The sequence below is a fragment of the Manacus candei genome, unplaced genomic scaffold, assembly GCF_025592945.1.
Source record: "Manacus candei isolate 608988 ecotype Guabito, Panama unplaced genomic scaffold, ASM2559294v1 h1tg000018l, whole genome shotgun sequence".
NCBI lineage: Eukaryota > Metazoa > Chordata > Aves > Passeriformes > Pipridae > Manacus > Manacus candei.
In genome coordinates, this window is record NW_026138066.1 from 16,422,127 (window position 1) to 16,437,211 (window position 15,085).

Consider the following 15,085-nt stretch of genomic DNA (forward strand, 5'->3'; position numbering starts at 1 on the left):
TAGGCCTCATCTAAGGCAGTTATAAAAGCACTAAGCATGAGTATTACTCTGAAACTTTTAATTTAAATGCCATCAAAGTGCTAGTCTTATTCGAGTACCTAGATCTGTTTTAAAATTTGGAACAGCTACACACTGTCAATAATATCCAACATCTGTAAATTCCAGAAGTTAACACGCCATTTAAAAAGTAGTTTTCTTATAGGAAGATTAAAGCCTTAAGCCAAAGTTCAGCAGCCTTGACATACTGAAGTCTTGAGGGATGCTTGAATGCTCAAACACCCCAGCCTGGAGTTTGGTAACTGGCAGGATCACACCCCCAAGGACACTGCATTTTCAGGCATTTTTCTTCATAAGAACCTACAGTTAAAAATACATAAAGTCACCCTGGTTCTGAAGTTTAATTAAGCACACGGTATTACAAAGGGAATTGGTGTGATACACCACAAATCCCACTCTCCCATACCAAGGGAGTGCTTAGGCTATCTGGAAAAGCACTTCAAGATAAGCAAGTGGCAAAAACCTGGTTTAGCCTCCCCATGCCTATGGTGGGCTCTGAGAGAGGCAGAATTCCCAAGGACATGCCAAGTTACTGACATTTTTGAAGCCTAGCAAGGTTACTCCAGCAGCAGACTGTAACTTTTGCTTGTACCTCTTCTGAAGTCCAGGCAGACCATGTCTCCCACCCCATTTTTCAGTCTCCCAAGGGGCACGTGCAGCACCCATACACAGCTCCCACTGCAAAGGCAGGGCACAGAGCCTGGGAAGCTCCACAGGGCTGCAGCCAGCTCCCTGTTGAGCCCTGCCCAGCTGCTACCACAGCAATGTGCAAAGCAAGTGGCTTTCCAGGCTTACCACAAGGACTGTGTTTCTGGCACTCTAATCCATTAGTTCTTACTTTACCAACCTAAACAGTGTCCACTCAATGACTGAGTTTTCACTTGCTTGGGGTGGAGGGGGAAAGAAAAAATTCCAAGGGGGGAACCATTTTCAAATAAACTGCAGAACCACACAGATTTCCAGCTCAGCTGCTTTCCCCCCTGAGCACAAACCCTGAATGCTGAGCACAGGCTGCCACCGCTTACTCTCTTTGCTTTCCTGGTGGGGCATGTGTGAGTGGAGTTAGAGAAGGCCACTGTGACTGCTCCCAGCAAAGAGGTCCTCATTAGAAGTGAAAACAGGCAGTGAGCCTCTGCTGAAAGCTCTAAATAATTGAGGAGGGCATAAATACAAACATTAGACTTCTCCCTGCCACATTTCATTACTGCAAGGCACATCGGGCTCCGTGCTCAGCTATGGCTGAGAAGGGTCTGTCCCACTGGAGCACGGTCAGAGCTCGGCCGCACCAAACACCACTCAACACACCAACTGCTCCTGGTGCAGGGCCCTCCATCATTCACCAGCTGGAAGCAGCATCCCCCCATCCCACAGAAGACATGAAGGAGCTCATGTGTGTGAGCCTGACAAGAGTGACCAGGCTCCTGCATGACGCAGAGTCAGCAAAGCCAGAGAAAGATCAACAGCCACACAGGACGATCAAAAGATGGGTCACAGGAGGGGAACAACAAACACAAACATCCCCCAGGGCCTGAAACAAAGTCCCTGTGGGGATGGCAGCCTTAGTCACAAAGGGCAGAACATGGCAAAGGTATGGAGACTGCCTGAGACCAGGAAGAGGTGGTATTGCAGGCAGATGGCTGTGGGGAAAGGCTTGCACAGCCTGTTGGAGCCAGCAGGCCAGTTGAACGGGCATACCATTGGCTCTCTGCAGGACACTGCTTTCTACCAGCTGAAGCTCTTCTCAATTCCCCTCCTGTCTGAGGGGCTATACATTGGCACCAGCCCTTCGGGGCAGGGACACATCTCCCTGTCCACTCACTGCTCACTGCCTACCTCTGCCCCCCCCACGCTCTGATGGGACAGGGCCACCAGCCAGACAGCACCACTAACTGGCCTCCCAAAGGCTGGCAGCAGGTCCCATGCAGCTCTGCCCTGCCCTACTGCCAGGACCCGAAGGAAGCAGGGACCCTGCTCGAGGTTGCCAGCTGTCCAGTCAGCCAGCAGCCCTGCTTCCTTGGCCTGGCTGAAATATTCATAACTACCTCACTGTGTGAGGCCTCAACACCATTAACACTCAGGAAAGTTTAGCATGATAAATTATTCAGTGGCAGCTTTATTTTTGGGCCAAGTCACACATGGATTAGAAAGGAAGTCTCTTTAGGGGTGGAAAGCAGGGAAGTTGTCAAGTTGATCCCTTAACCTGCCTGGAACAGCACATTTGCTACTCCTGACAGAGCACATACACACCAACTTTTAAACTTTAAGCACGTCAACTTTTCCTCCTGTCCTTCCAACCCAGGGATGTTGACCCAAATTGTTAAAGAATCCTTTGGTAGCACTTCCTGCCAAACCCACTGCTTCTCAGACCTCCCTAAAACCTCCCCTCTCTGCCACTCAATCCACAGGTTAAAAGGGAACTCAAAAGTTCAGAACCTCCTTCAATGCCACCAGCTGCAGGCATCTGTGCTATGGGCACACCTGGAAGCCCCAACTGGGCTGAGAGATTCAGCCCCTCTGAAGGGCTTGAAACCTACAACAGATGAGCTACATCTATTGTACGTAGGCAAAGGAAAAGCAAAGCACAAACTAAAGAAGCAGCAAAATGATCTTCCCTCCTCCCCAAGATGTACAACTTTGCTGGGAACCAGGAAGGGACAATACCCAAGTGCAACAATTTCCAATGCTCTAATGAGGGACTTCTTTTTCTCCTGACACACTCATAATCTTTCTTATCTTTCCCCTCTCACCATTGCTTACATCAGAGCCTTCAGAAACTACTTTCTAAACAGCTATGACCCTGATCCCAGATATACACAATCGAAGGATTAAGCCCAGGCAGCAGCACCCACCAACAATTGCTGCAGAAAAGAGCATTTCAGGAAATGGAACTGCTCCAGAGAGTTGGTAGCTGACAGACACCCAGAGCACTCAACCACCCAGACAAGGTCTTGCACTGACACAGCCCTCTCAAACTGGCACCTCCACAAGCTTCCCAGCCTAATCTCACATCCTTTCACTGACAGACCAAATGAAAATATGTTCTGCTCCCAGCCCATATCCCAAAGCCTTGATCCACTTTGTCAAAGAGACTAACAGCCTCCCAGCTTCTTTTTGCTTGTTTGTGCCAAGGTTTGTTCCCCTCCCCCTTACCTGCAGAGCTTTCTCATCCAGCATTCGATGTTTGCTCTGAATCTTGTGCCTTGGCCCTTTCTGTTTAGCTGGGTCTTCTGCACCAGCAAAAATTGAACTGTACTCCTGCAGCCGTTCAGGGGCTGGGTACTTGGCACTGGAAAATACCTGTGGAGAAACAAGGAGGGACTGAAACAACCCAACAGCTGGGAAATTCTACAACACAGAAACACGTGGAATGGAGTGAGCACCCCATCTGTGCTGCCAATGGGAATGGACAGTCTTGGAGACAGTAAGCTCCTAACAGTTATGTGCATGGACTGCCACTTCTGAAACTGGAAGTGCCAGAACCTCTCTATAAAAGCAAAAGGAGATCATTGGCAAAAATGCTTCCACTGGCAGGAAAGGAGTTGGAAATACTGTATAAAATGGAGCAAAAATGGTGAAAGGAGGATTTTCACCAGTTTTACATGGCTTAATGGGATTAAGATGCACTAAGGGGAGGCTCTCTAACAGCAGCTTTCATTCAAATAGCCAAACTGCCTATGAGTCTGAAGTGCGAGGGTGTTGGGCTTACTCAGCACACACCTTTCATCTTTCTCAGGAGGCAGCTGGGACAGAAACCTATAAAGGCCCCATAAAGCCTGGGGCTGTGTGGCTCATGGGTCTAAAAATCATCAGTTGGCCAAGTCAGGAATGGGATTCTCATCATAACCCTGCTCAGCAGCAAGGCATGGAGTGGTGAGTGAGCAGCAGCTGTGGTGGCTGAGCACCCTTTCTTCACCAGAGCTTACATCAGGGGTACAGAGAGAAGGTGGAGGGAAGAAAGGAAACAGTGCAGCCTTCACTGAAGTCACTACCTTAATAGCCTTTTTGCTGCCCTTTATCTTCTCAATCTTCGCTTGGGCGAGTGTGACTCTCTCACCAATTGCCTGAAGCTGTGCCCGGCTGGCCTCTACCCGCTGAGAGATCCTAGGAAGCAAGCACATTTCCTAGGATGAAGAATCCAGAATCAGCGATTTTTAGGCAACAGCCAGTGCCCAGACCCTCAGAGAAGGATGCAAGTCTCAGTAGACTGGGTTGTTTCAAAGGGCAAAACAAAGTGCTGGTTGAGACACACTCATCTCCATCCCACTGAGAGCTTTATGTACTCCGACATGACACGAAGTAGGGCTAGTCCGTGACTCACAGCACAATGTTCCTGAGGCTGTTTAAGGCACAGAAAGATGGAAAACTGCAGCTTTTTTGCCAATGCCAGAGGGCCACAAGCCTCTCTGCAGGTACTGCTGACGAGAAAGCCACAGCCAGTTATCAACTGCCAACATATTTTTAATAAAAATGACTTGTCACAAGTGAAAGGCAACACATGTTAACGAGCAGAGTTCAGGACTCACATGGCTTACACTGTCCTCTCCTGTACCAGCAGATCGTTACACAACTTTGTCTATGTTGCTTAGCAGTTTTGTGATTTGGTTTCCACATCAGTTAAACAAGATTAGGACCTCATTTGGAGAAATGAAGCACAATAATGTGCATCATTTTTGCATGACTAGATGTGCTGGTTTTGGTTGGGGTAGAGTTAATTTCCTTCATAGTAGCTGGTATAGGCTTGTGTTTTGGATTTGTACTGGAAACACTGTTGATAACTCAGGGATGTTTTGGTTACTGCTGAGCAGGGCTTGCATAGAGCAAAGGCCTTTTCTGCCTCTCACCCCACCCCACCAGCGAGTGGGCTGGGGGTGCACAAGGAGTTGGGAGGGGACACAGCCAGGACAGCTGATCCTGACTGACCCAAGGGATATTCCATTCCATATGGAATCATGCTCAGCATATAGACTAGGGGGAAAGTTGGCTGGGGGCCACTGCTCAGGGCCTGTCTGGGCTTCGGTCAGTTGGTGGTGAGCAATTGTTTTTCATTCGCATCACTTGTCTTTCTTGGGGTTTATTTCTCTTCCTTTTATGTTATTTTTCTTTTCATTACAGTATTATTATCATAATATTTTATTTCCATAAACTGTTCTTATCCAACCCATGAATTTTCTCACTTTTACCCTTCCAGTTCTCCACCCCCCCAGCCTGCTGGGGGCAGGGTGAGCAAGGGGCAGTGTGGTGCTTTGTTGCAGGCTGGGGATAAACCATGACACTAGATCAGCATCAAAATGCTTCGGGACTGAGGTGAAAAGCACTCTGTGGCAAGAGGGGAGAGCAGACACTGGTTAAATACCTCTGTGTTCACCATGTGGACATATTCCTTTCCCACAAAGCCTACAGTAGAGACCTTGCAGCCAGGGGCACAGTCAAAGCTGCCTGCATGTCACGCACAGTGGCTGCCATGCTGCGGGAACTGTCACACAGGTTCAACCAGAGGTTAGGAGGGACAGTGGGAGCAGACATCAGCTACAGGAAACTACGGAGTCACCCTCTCAGAAGAGATCTTCCTTCCCCATGCACGACCAGCAGGTTCTTCCTAGCTTCAAGCTCAGAAGCTGAAAAGTGTTCTGAACATTCACCTCTCCAATGAAACCAGCAAAGAGTACTTTTATGGCTATACAACCCATTAGGAGAGAGAGCACTCCACTTCACCTGTGTTTTGTAGCAATGAGTTCCATCAGAGCATTCTGTGCCTGTAAAAATCAATCTCAAGTACTGTCTTTCAATTTCACCAAAAGTCCCTCTTTGCTTTTGAGAGAGCTCTCACACTTTTTTTCTGCTCTGTCTGTATAAGTCCCTTCAGCAACAAATTTGACATCAGCAGTGATCCATGGCTCCCAATTTCAAACTGTATCAAATCCATCTTTTCAAATATTTTCACCCTGTGCAGCACATTCCCTATTACAGTACAGAAATGGACTCACTAAAGCCCCTCCCAACGCAGGTAGTGAAAAACAGCCAATACAAACCTGTTTTACTTTGTATCATTCTGAAAGTACCCCACTTTTCACTAAACAGCTTTAAGTGTTTCTGTTTGTTATAGCCATGCTCCCCTGTTCCTGGAAGCATGAAAGACCTTCCTTATGCATACGGCAGGATAACACACAGCCTGTTTCCACTTTATTCTGTTTGGAGTAGGAGACGAGCAAAACTGAACCTCATGAGATTCTCCCTCTCAGAATTATTCTCCATTTCTCCATCCTTTTATTTTAAACACAGTCTAACAGCTTGTATTTTGTACCAACACTGAGTACAAATCTGTTCATGATTTTCTTCCCACATCCTCCCTCTGCCTGAGTGGAGTAAGTCCACATCACTTATACACTTGATAGGTTCTCAGAGTAGTTTCTGTTGTTCCTTTCAGTGTGCATTTTCTAGCACCTGTCTGCAGCAAGTTTTATGTGTCATAGGGCTGTCCCATTGCCTGGTTTTGTTCAAGTGTGAGATGCCTCTGAAGTACCTAAGTCTTCCCTAACTGCTCTCCCCAGAACATCTTCCCATCTCACAGTTCGTCTCTCTTCTAGAAGTTTCATAATTGTATTGATTGACACTATTTCCAGTACTGCTCCTGGGGGCACCTGACTATTTTTTCTTCCTTCAAAACTGAAAAAACCCCAGACATTTATTTCTGCTTTGCTGCTTTCCCTCAAATCAATGATGCAATTTTCTCTCTCACCTGTGAGTAGACCTCTCTCCTAGAAGAACTCAACGAAGCTTTCCTGAAGCTCCACATAAAAGCAAGGTATCAATTGCCTTTTAGCCAATACCCTGCTGACTCCCAGACACAATTTTCAGGACCTGACAGGGCACATGTTTCTCTCCCAGAAGGAAGTGTTAAGCAAGCAGTTATGCAAGCTCAGACCTAGAAACCAGTAAGTGTTCTCCTTCCTTCCACTCCATGAATGTGAGTGGGTCAAATGAGGCAGTGAAATGCTTCCCTCGCTCCCTTTCCTGCCCCACATCATCCCCAGTGCTTCACCAGGTATCAACCTCTTCCTCTCCCTTGCCTCACTCAGTGTTTTGCTAGCTGTGAAGAAGCAAAGGAGTTTTTGAGGAATCCCAGTTACACTTACCTTTCACTCTTAACCCCTCCCACATTTAATTCTCATCCTCCAAAACACCTGTGTAGGAGAGGAACAGTGCCACAACTCCCTTTACAGCCCCACCAAACACAGCAGTGCATTGGCTATTCCAAAGGGCTTCTCAGTGCCAGACTCCTCATCCCTCCTGTAGCACAGTCAGCACCATGGGAATAACAGAGAGCAAAGCACCTCTCAGTCCACTGTGCTGCACACACCTTTCTCATTTAAAATTTGCTGGAACCTCTCTTAAAAAGGAAACAGCCCTAAAACCCGGACATGACTGGCAATTACTGTGTCCTAGCTGCAACAGTAATGGTGCATCCATAAGGAAAGAGGGAAGACATCCAGAGTTTCATCCATCCCTACTGCCCACCAAATATGATCAGTAAAAGGGCAGTATCAGGCAGACAGCCCACTCCCAGCACAGGCTGGGGAAGTTGTCCAGTGGCAGCTCAGGTGTTTCAAACCATGATGGCTCTTCCCCAAGGCACTCTGTACTCTCTTCTGTGACCTGCTACTCTAGGATTTGACAGGCCAAATCCCACTGACCTTAGGAGTTCTGCCAAAAACCTTCACCTGAGGTGGTACAGATGCAGGCCCACAACACTGAAGGAATACACATCAGTCTACAGAATTAATTTATTTGTTGCTGAACAAGATAACTTTTAAAATAAATATTAAACCTCCTCAATCCAACTAATCCAAATTCCATCATATCTACAGCCTCCTAGAAGTGCATGATTGTTACGCATGTACAGTTCAAGATACAGCTGCATGTGTTAGTTAAAAGAGACAATATACTGTACTGATCCAGAAAAAATACATGGAGAAAAACCCCTTGTGTTCAATCATCCTCCAGTCATTTTAGTATTTCTACTGCTGTGGAAACTGAACTTACTCTACGGGTCAACCAGTGTTTGTAAAGAAAGGAAAGAGAAAGGGAGGGAGGGATGTTGCCAAGGATTTCAGGAGCAAAGTGCTTGAAGCAAGGTGGCATTCGGAGCTCGTCACTGAGCAGTGTTTGGTTGAAGGGCAATTGCACTCAGGACAGCAGGGGTAAGTGTTCATAAAACACCCATTGCTGCCCCTCAGAACCCTTTGCTCAGACAGCCAAAGCCACCATCAGCGTCTGAGCCTACCCCATGCCTAAGTTATTAGTCACTGCTGTGTTATTTTGCTCTCCGTGCTCTCTTCTGCTTGAGAAACGCCTTTAGTTACATTCAATGTGACTTTGGAGTTGCGAAGAAGCAGGAGGCTACAGCAACAGCCCCCCCCCCCCCCCGTTTCATCAGGATGTGCTCCCTTTGGGACAAGTGAACAGGAGGCCTGTGGAAAAAGAATAATCACCTACCTTCAAATCCCGGGCACTGAGCCAAATCAACCCTCCCCTCCCAATGCTTTTCTTTGGGGAAGTAATACATGTGGTAGATTAAATCTATCTAGTGGATTATCTCTTAATCCATACAGACTTTTATTTTTGATCTAAGTAGATATTAAAGCCAATCTTTCAGCTGCTTTGATTCAAGCTTTCACTTTCTCTTGTACCTCTGAAATCTTTTTGCCCTCAAGCTCCCTGCACCTCACCCCCAACTTAGATCTTGTTTCTCCATTCTCCTAAGGCCCTCATCCTGCTGCCTTAAACTCCTCTCCATTTTACAGGCAGCTCTCTCCAACACCACAGCAAGTTCCAGGAATATTTCCTCCCAGATCACTGCCCCTCTCATCTGTCCCACCGGCAGCCACAGAGCAGATGACTTCTTGTTTCCTTATAACTCCCCTGATATATCTCACATTCAGGCAGCTACTGGAAGACCTCCTCTGCTGCATCTGTGTCTACTTCTGGGGTAAAAACTACTGTTCTCTTGCTCCCATAGGAAAAAGATTTGAAGCATTAGGAATCTGACCTCCAGGACACTGAATACTGCCTGACAGTCATCAGCACTGGCAATAATGCTACATTTCTGTGCATGTCTCCAAGCACTCCATAATGCCAACAACAACAACAAAAAAGAGATTTTTATCATCTATATTTGCCAGGGATCAGACAGCATCAGAAAGAAGTTTAAAATCAGAGCAGGTTTAAAGACAGGCTGACATATTCCCAGAAAAGTGGCTGAGCAAGACAGAATTCATCTGTAAGGAAGCATCACAGCAACAGGAGACGCTTTGCTGTCTATGCTGAGGGTACATGTCACCCAAAAGAGACAGGGATGACAAAACTTGTGAAGTGGGAGAGAGAAGAGGCAAGCTCCACATCAAGGTGAATGAGAAAGGTGAGGCAGCAGAGGCTGGAGCAAACCTCTCTAGAATACCAAAGAACTTCAATTTCATGTCTGAAGCACAAAAGTAAGCGATCAACCAAGGAGAAAGAACATTATGGAGCAGAATGAGAAATGAAGTTGCACAGGAGGATAAGGCAGACGAAGTATTAAATTACTTTTTCCCTTAAATAAGGAAACATCACAGTAAGTCAAGCTTCTGGTCTCCTCCCAGCCCAAGCTCCAGCTCTGAGAGATAGCAGGGGGATGCTTGGCAGTGCTGTTCTAAACTTCAGGGTACATACAGTAAATTTATTCTATTAAATCTTGGCTTTTTGCCTGAAAGTCAAGCTGCCTTTTTTTTCTTTTTTTTTTCCCCCAACAAAGTGTGCTTTTATTAAATTCCTGCCAAACTGCAGGAAGTATGAATAAGAAGGGATGGAGTTTAAAGCTCTTGTATTTTATTACATTCCCAGACTCTCCAAGTAGCTGGTGCTGGAGCAGGGTAACAAGGGAAGAAAACAGTGCTGGCTGCCATTTACTGCTCCACAGCACTGGTGTCAAAACTGACATGATATCACTACTGATGAATGAGATACCACTAAAACTCTAGGACAAGTTTCAGTTGCCTTCCAGAAGTCAGGGAAGTAGTGTGCATCATCCCATGATGAAAGCAGCAAAGGAAGATGGTGCTGAGGGAGATAAATGTCCACCTTTCATCTCAGGCTTCTGAACTCCCTCCTCACCTGATTCTTTCCTATGACCTCTGTCACTGCTCTCTTCTACTTGTATGCTGAGAAGAAGAACAAAACCTCAAATTTTTCAAGAATCTTCTCTGAGAAAAGGCAGTGGACTTTTATGGCTCCTCAGGCTGCTGTAGTGATGGGAAAACATCAATGCATCAACCCCTGTACCCATAACTCAGAGCTTTGACGCACAATCCCTAGACTGAAGCGGGCCTAGAGATCTTAGCTAGAATATATGAGAGCGTTCAGGCTGGCTAACAAAAGATAATGTTTTATGAGGCACCAGAGTGCTCTCTACAAATGGCCTTACCCCTTACTTCCTACGCGCTGTGGTGGGCCAGCTCAGAGTTCATGACTGGCAGTGCAAAAAATGAAATGCAAGAAACCCACTCCCCACTCCCACGCTGTGCCTCTATCCCAGCAGCTGGCAACATCTCAGGATCAAGATGGGGAGAGCAAAGGAAAGGCTGCTAAGACATTTACAGTTTATAGTGATCCAGGGAAGCATTCAAAACCAGCTCACAAAACCAATTCACCTCAAAAGTTTGAAAGGCAAAAAGCAAAAAATGTACACTCTTATAAAAAACCAAACACATTCAACCACTCAAAGAAAGATCAACTTGTTTGCTTTCTGCTCTTCTCTCTCCATATTTAAACAGTTTTTAAGGTCTTACTTCATGTCTGAGTAAGTGTAATCAGAAACTGTCATCATACACCATCTCTGACAGAAAGAAATCCCAAGTGAGACAGTGTAATCAACGTTCCTTCCTCTATTAAGGGCTTGGGTATTATACTAATTAATGTTTATCTCACTTTGATTGCTCCTCAAGCCTGATTTGCAGGTGTTTTAGCATTTGCACAGTGCCCTGTTCCTGTGATGCCGAACCGCTTTGCAGATCGGAGGGTGATCAAGGTTGCCAGGTTATCCTCAGCAGGATCTGGCAAATACCACTCTCCACAGGTCATGTTCTCACACAAAAATCATTTCAGTTTGATTTTTTAATCTCTCATCTTGCAAGGCACTCCTGCTACTGTGAGTTAAGTTTATGTAAAACTGGAAACTTAGAATTTTGACCTATCATCACAGCACCCTCCTCCCTCTTCCCCTGCAGCTTGTTCTCTTCCCCAGAAAAGCAGCTTCCCTTTTTCTTCCCAAAAAAAAAAAAGGTCACAAACAAGTTCCTCTTTAACCTTCCAGTCTTTTTACTTGCCTCCCACCACTGACTGATCCGAAAGCAGATGTGCTTTCCTTTTTTAGAAGAAATATGTACTAAATAAAAAGTCTGTGTATACTAAGCAGAAAGTCAGTGTTTGCAAATAAATTACACAATTAGATCTTCTATTTAAACTACACAGGCTACTTTTGGTAAAACTACTTCTCCATTAATAGTGTTAAGATACATAAACAAAACAGGTTCTACCATCACAGTGACAACTTTTGGGAAAGATTACTTCTAAAAGAAGCAATGGGAAAAAATGGTTCTTTCCCAGTACTGCTGGAGTTTCACAGGTGACCTTTTGAGTTCCCCCACTGGTAGTGGAACTGCTTCCCAGAGCAGCAGCCACAGGAATGGTCTTGAGATAGTAGGCAGCTGATGCTGTAAGTACAGAATCACAGAATAGTTTGGGTTGGAAGAGACCTCTAAGGGCCATCTAGTCCAACCCTCTGCAGAGAGCAGGGACATCGTCAGCTAGATCAAGCTGGTCAGAGCCCTGGCCAGCCTGGCCTTGAATATTCTCAGGGTCAGAGCCTCTACCACCTCTTTGGGCAACCTGTTGTGGTGTTTTACCAGCCTCATCACAGAACATGTACTGCTTATACTTAGTCTGAATCCACCCTCTTTTAATTTAAAGCCAGTACTCCTCGTCCTATCCCAACAGGCCCTGCTAAAAGGTTTGTCCTCATCTTTCTTATAATCCCCCTTTAGGTACTGAAAGGCTGCAAAAAGGTCTCCCTGGAGCCTTCTCTTTTCCAGTTTGAACAATCCCAACTCTCTTGGCCTCTCCTCATGGGAGAGGTGTTGTAGTAACTGATACTAATGGTGTAACTAGTAAAAGTTACTAATAAAGTATAGTAACTGGTTTGTTATCTATACAGTATTCACTCATCCTTGCAAAAAAATCTCATAAGTATTTACTCACTGAAGCTCAATATTTTGTAGTAATAGCCTTAAGTGTTTCGGGGTTTGTTTACCTTCTTTTTTTTTAATCACTTATGAAAGGAAGGATAATCCTGTTTGGACAGAATTTTACAAGACTGTCAAAAGTAAATTTTGTTGTCATGTTGCTTGAAGTAATAGATCTTATTTGGCAGATAGCTTGAGAGGTGTTTTGGCACCTTGTAACCTTAAATTAATCAACTGTGTACACAAACATTACGCTTTTCTTTCTCCCATCAAAGCTCTATTCTCAGACTAGCCAAAGATCTTCCTCCTTGTTCCCATTGAAAAGAAAATGCATGTCACTACAAAGAGTCACAGGAAAGATAGGCAGTGGAGAAATGCCCAGGTGACTCTGTGGTGAACTATATCTGGGGGTAGGGAGAGCCAATACCTTTAAAAAGATCTCAGAGTCCTCTCAATCACTGAGTGTGGAATAAACTCCTTCCCAGCCTTCATTTGGGCACCACATCTGATTCTACACCGACAGTGTTTTTGTTACACAGCTCACTCTTGATCAACATTGTGCTCCACATTTCCTATCAGAAGTAGTTACAGGAGACAGATCAGCCTGGATTTAGATGTCTGATCTGTGTCCTCTCCGGGGCAGGGTTGCAAGAGAAATGCATAAAGCCACCAGCCAAAAACTGTGTTTCTTCTGAACTTCACCTGAACGCAGCAAGAGCAGGAGGTGAGCACTGACAAGCAGCTGCCCCAGCCCTTTCAGCCTGTGCCCCACTGGAGCCAAAGATGCCTCACTACATCGCCAGGATCATGTGGGAAGAGTGACATTTGCAGAGCCTTCCTCCCCACTGGCAAGGCAATCCACATTGACTCAACACAGCAGAACAAGAGGACAGTCCAATCTGTAGCAGAAGATCAGGAAGCCCCTCTTCATTCCTAGATTTCCCCTGTATCTTCCAAGTGGTTTTAAATTGGTTTTCTTGACCAAGGTAGGTAGTACCCAGTTACACACGTGTGATAAGAACCAATGTAGTGAACATCTCTAGAGTTCTACTACAGGTCTTGCCCTTATGTAAGGCTGAACATACTGGGAAAGCTGAGCTCCCTCTCATTCGTTGGGGTAGAGGATTTTTTATACCAACACAGCACACAGCACAAATCTGCTCTCAGTCTGTTGATCTTCACTACCAAAACAACCCATTGCCATCAAGAATAAGAATGCTGATCAAAACACACCTGCCTCCAGAGCAGAAAATGATCCCTGGTAGTAGGACTCTCTCATGGTTTGCCAAGAAAACCATTGCTGTTCTTTGCATTTAATCAAACATCCTTAGAACTTCATAATTTTTCACCCAAAGATCTCAAAGCGATTTCCAAGTGTTAATTAAGTCTCGGTTGCTTGTGAAACCAAGAGTGGAATCATTTGTCCCCTGTAACAAAAGAAATTCACAGTGCAGGCCCAGCAGATCAGATTTTCAGTCCATACTTCACTAAATTGAACAATTTTGCATTAATTCACAGAAGTTAACACATACCATTCAGCAGTTAATTTTCCATTTTACTGAGCTTAAGATCACCTGTGCAAGTACTTCTGCCTTTTTCAGCACCTCCCCATTGTCAAACCCATCCCACTGCTGCTCTCCAGAATAAACTACAACCAGCAAGCCCTGACACAAAATACTGCCCGTTCTCTCACCACCACCACTTCTTTATTGGGATCCATAATATAGCCTCTAACCACGTTTAAGACATATGTTTAAAGGTAAAGGCTTTTGCACTGACCTTAAATTTTCTCCACTTCAGAGTAACTGATGGCAATCACACAAAATTTGACTTGCGCACGGTCAGTTGAACCTTTCATTCCCCTTTTCAATAACAGATACTTAAGAGCTAGCATTTACAAGCTAGTGCTCACTCAACAAAATCTGTCTCTGTAAAACTAAAAATCCCTAACTAAAATCTGTCTCTATAAAAACCACTGTCCTGCACAATTGGATGTGCATATTCAGGGGAAGGAAAGCCTAACCAAGAAAAAGGATTTGCTACCATAAAACAGTCTGTTTCATCAGCTGGGAAACCCTCAAAGACAACTACACTTCATTTCTTCTTCTAAGTCTTACTCTCCTTTCTGATTTCCATCACATAATAAAAGGTCTGCCTCTGTGGTCTTCCCTCACTCTGTCCTGAACTATTGAGGTTGTCACCAGATACTTAGTAAATGACCAAACCAGCCTCTGAAGCATGACTTGGAGTATCCAGGTCATTTTGTTTTGCACTCACTACTGTGTTTCTGTTCACCATATTTGCTGCAGAGACCCCTGTACTTTCAACAGCTTCTATTTCAACGAAATTTCTTATACTTCCTTCCAGTCTTCCTTCAGTTAGATAATTCTGCCCTTGTGAACATTGATACCTGCTACTTCTGCTCAGCAATGATCCTCTTCAGCACCCTGTAAGGACTAGTGTCCATTCCCAAGATTCCCCCCAAAATTTTGCTACAATTAAAACAAGCCCAACCACATAAGACACATTTTATCAGAAACAGTTATCACCCCTTTGCCATTACAAAACCACATTGCTAACTTATCTCTTTCCTTTCTCACCTGTGCTTTCAATTTGAACTTCTTCTCATAACAGATACTTCAAAACAGGTCTCCCTCTCTTAAAGGAAATATTTCTTTACATGATTTTTGCAAATGAAGTTTTTTATTTCACAATATTGGCTCTTCAGAAACGGAGGTTGTTTAGTGTTACTTATT

The 15,085-nt window shown here is 45.0% G+C and overlaps 1 protein-coding gene across 5 annotated transcripts in view; it reads right to left on the reverse strand.

The window, feature by feature from the left end:
* Positions 1-15,085, reverse strand: part of WASHC1 (WASH complex subunit 1) — a 43,425-nt gene that overhangs the window by 6,196 nt on the left and 22,144 nt on the right. For all 5 annotated transcript variants that reach the window (XM_051784000.1, XM_051784001.1, XM_051783999.1 and 2 more), the window contains 2 exons: positions 4,047-4,158; positions 3,208-3,354 (listed from right to left, as the gene is read on the reverse strand). In XM_051784000.1, the coding sequence (XP_051639960.1) occupies positions 3,208-3,354; positions 4,047-4,158 (259 nt within the window). The remainder of the gene's footprint in view (positions 1-3,207; positions 3,355-4,046; positions 4,159-15,085) is intronic.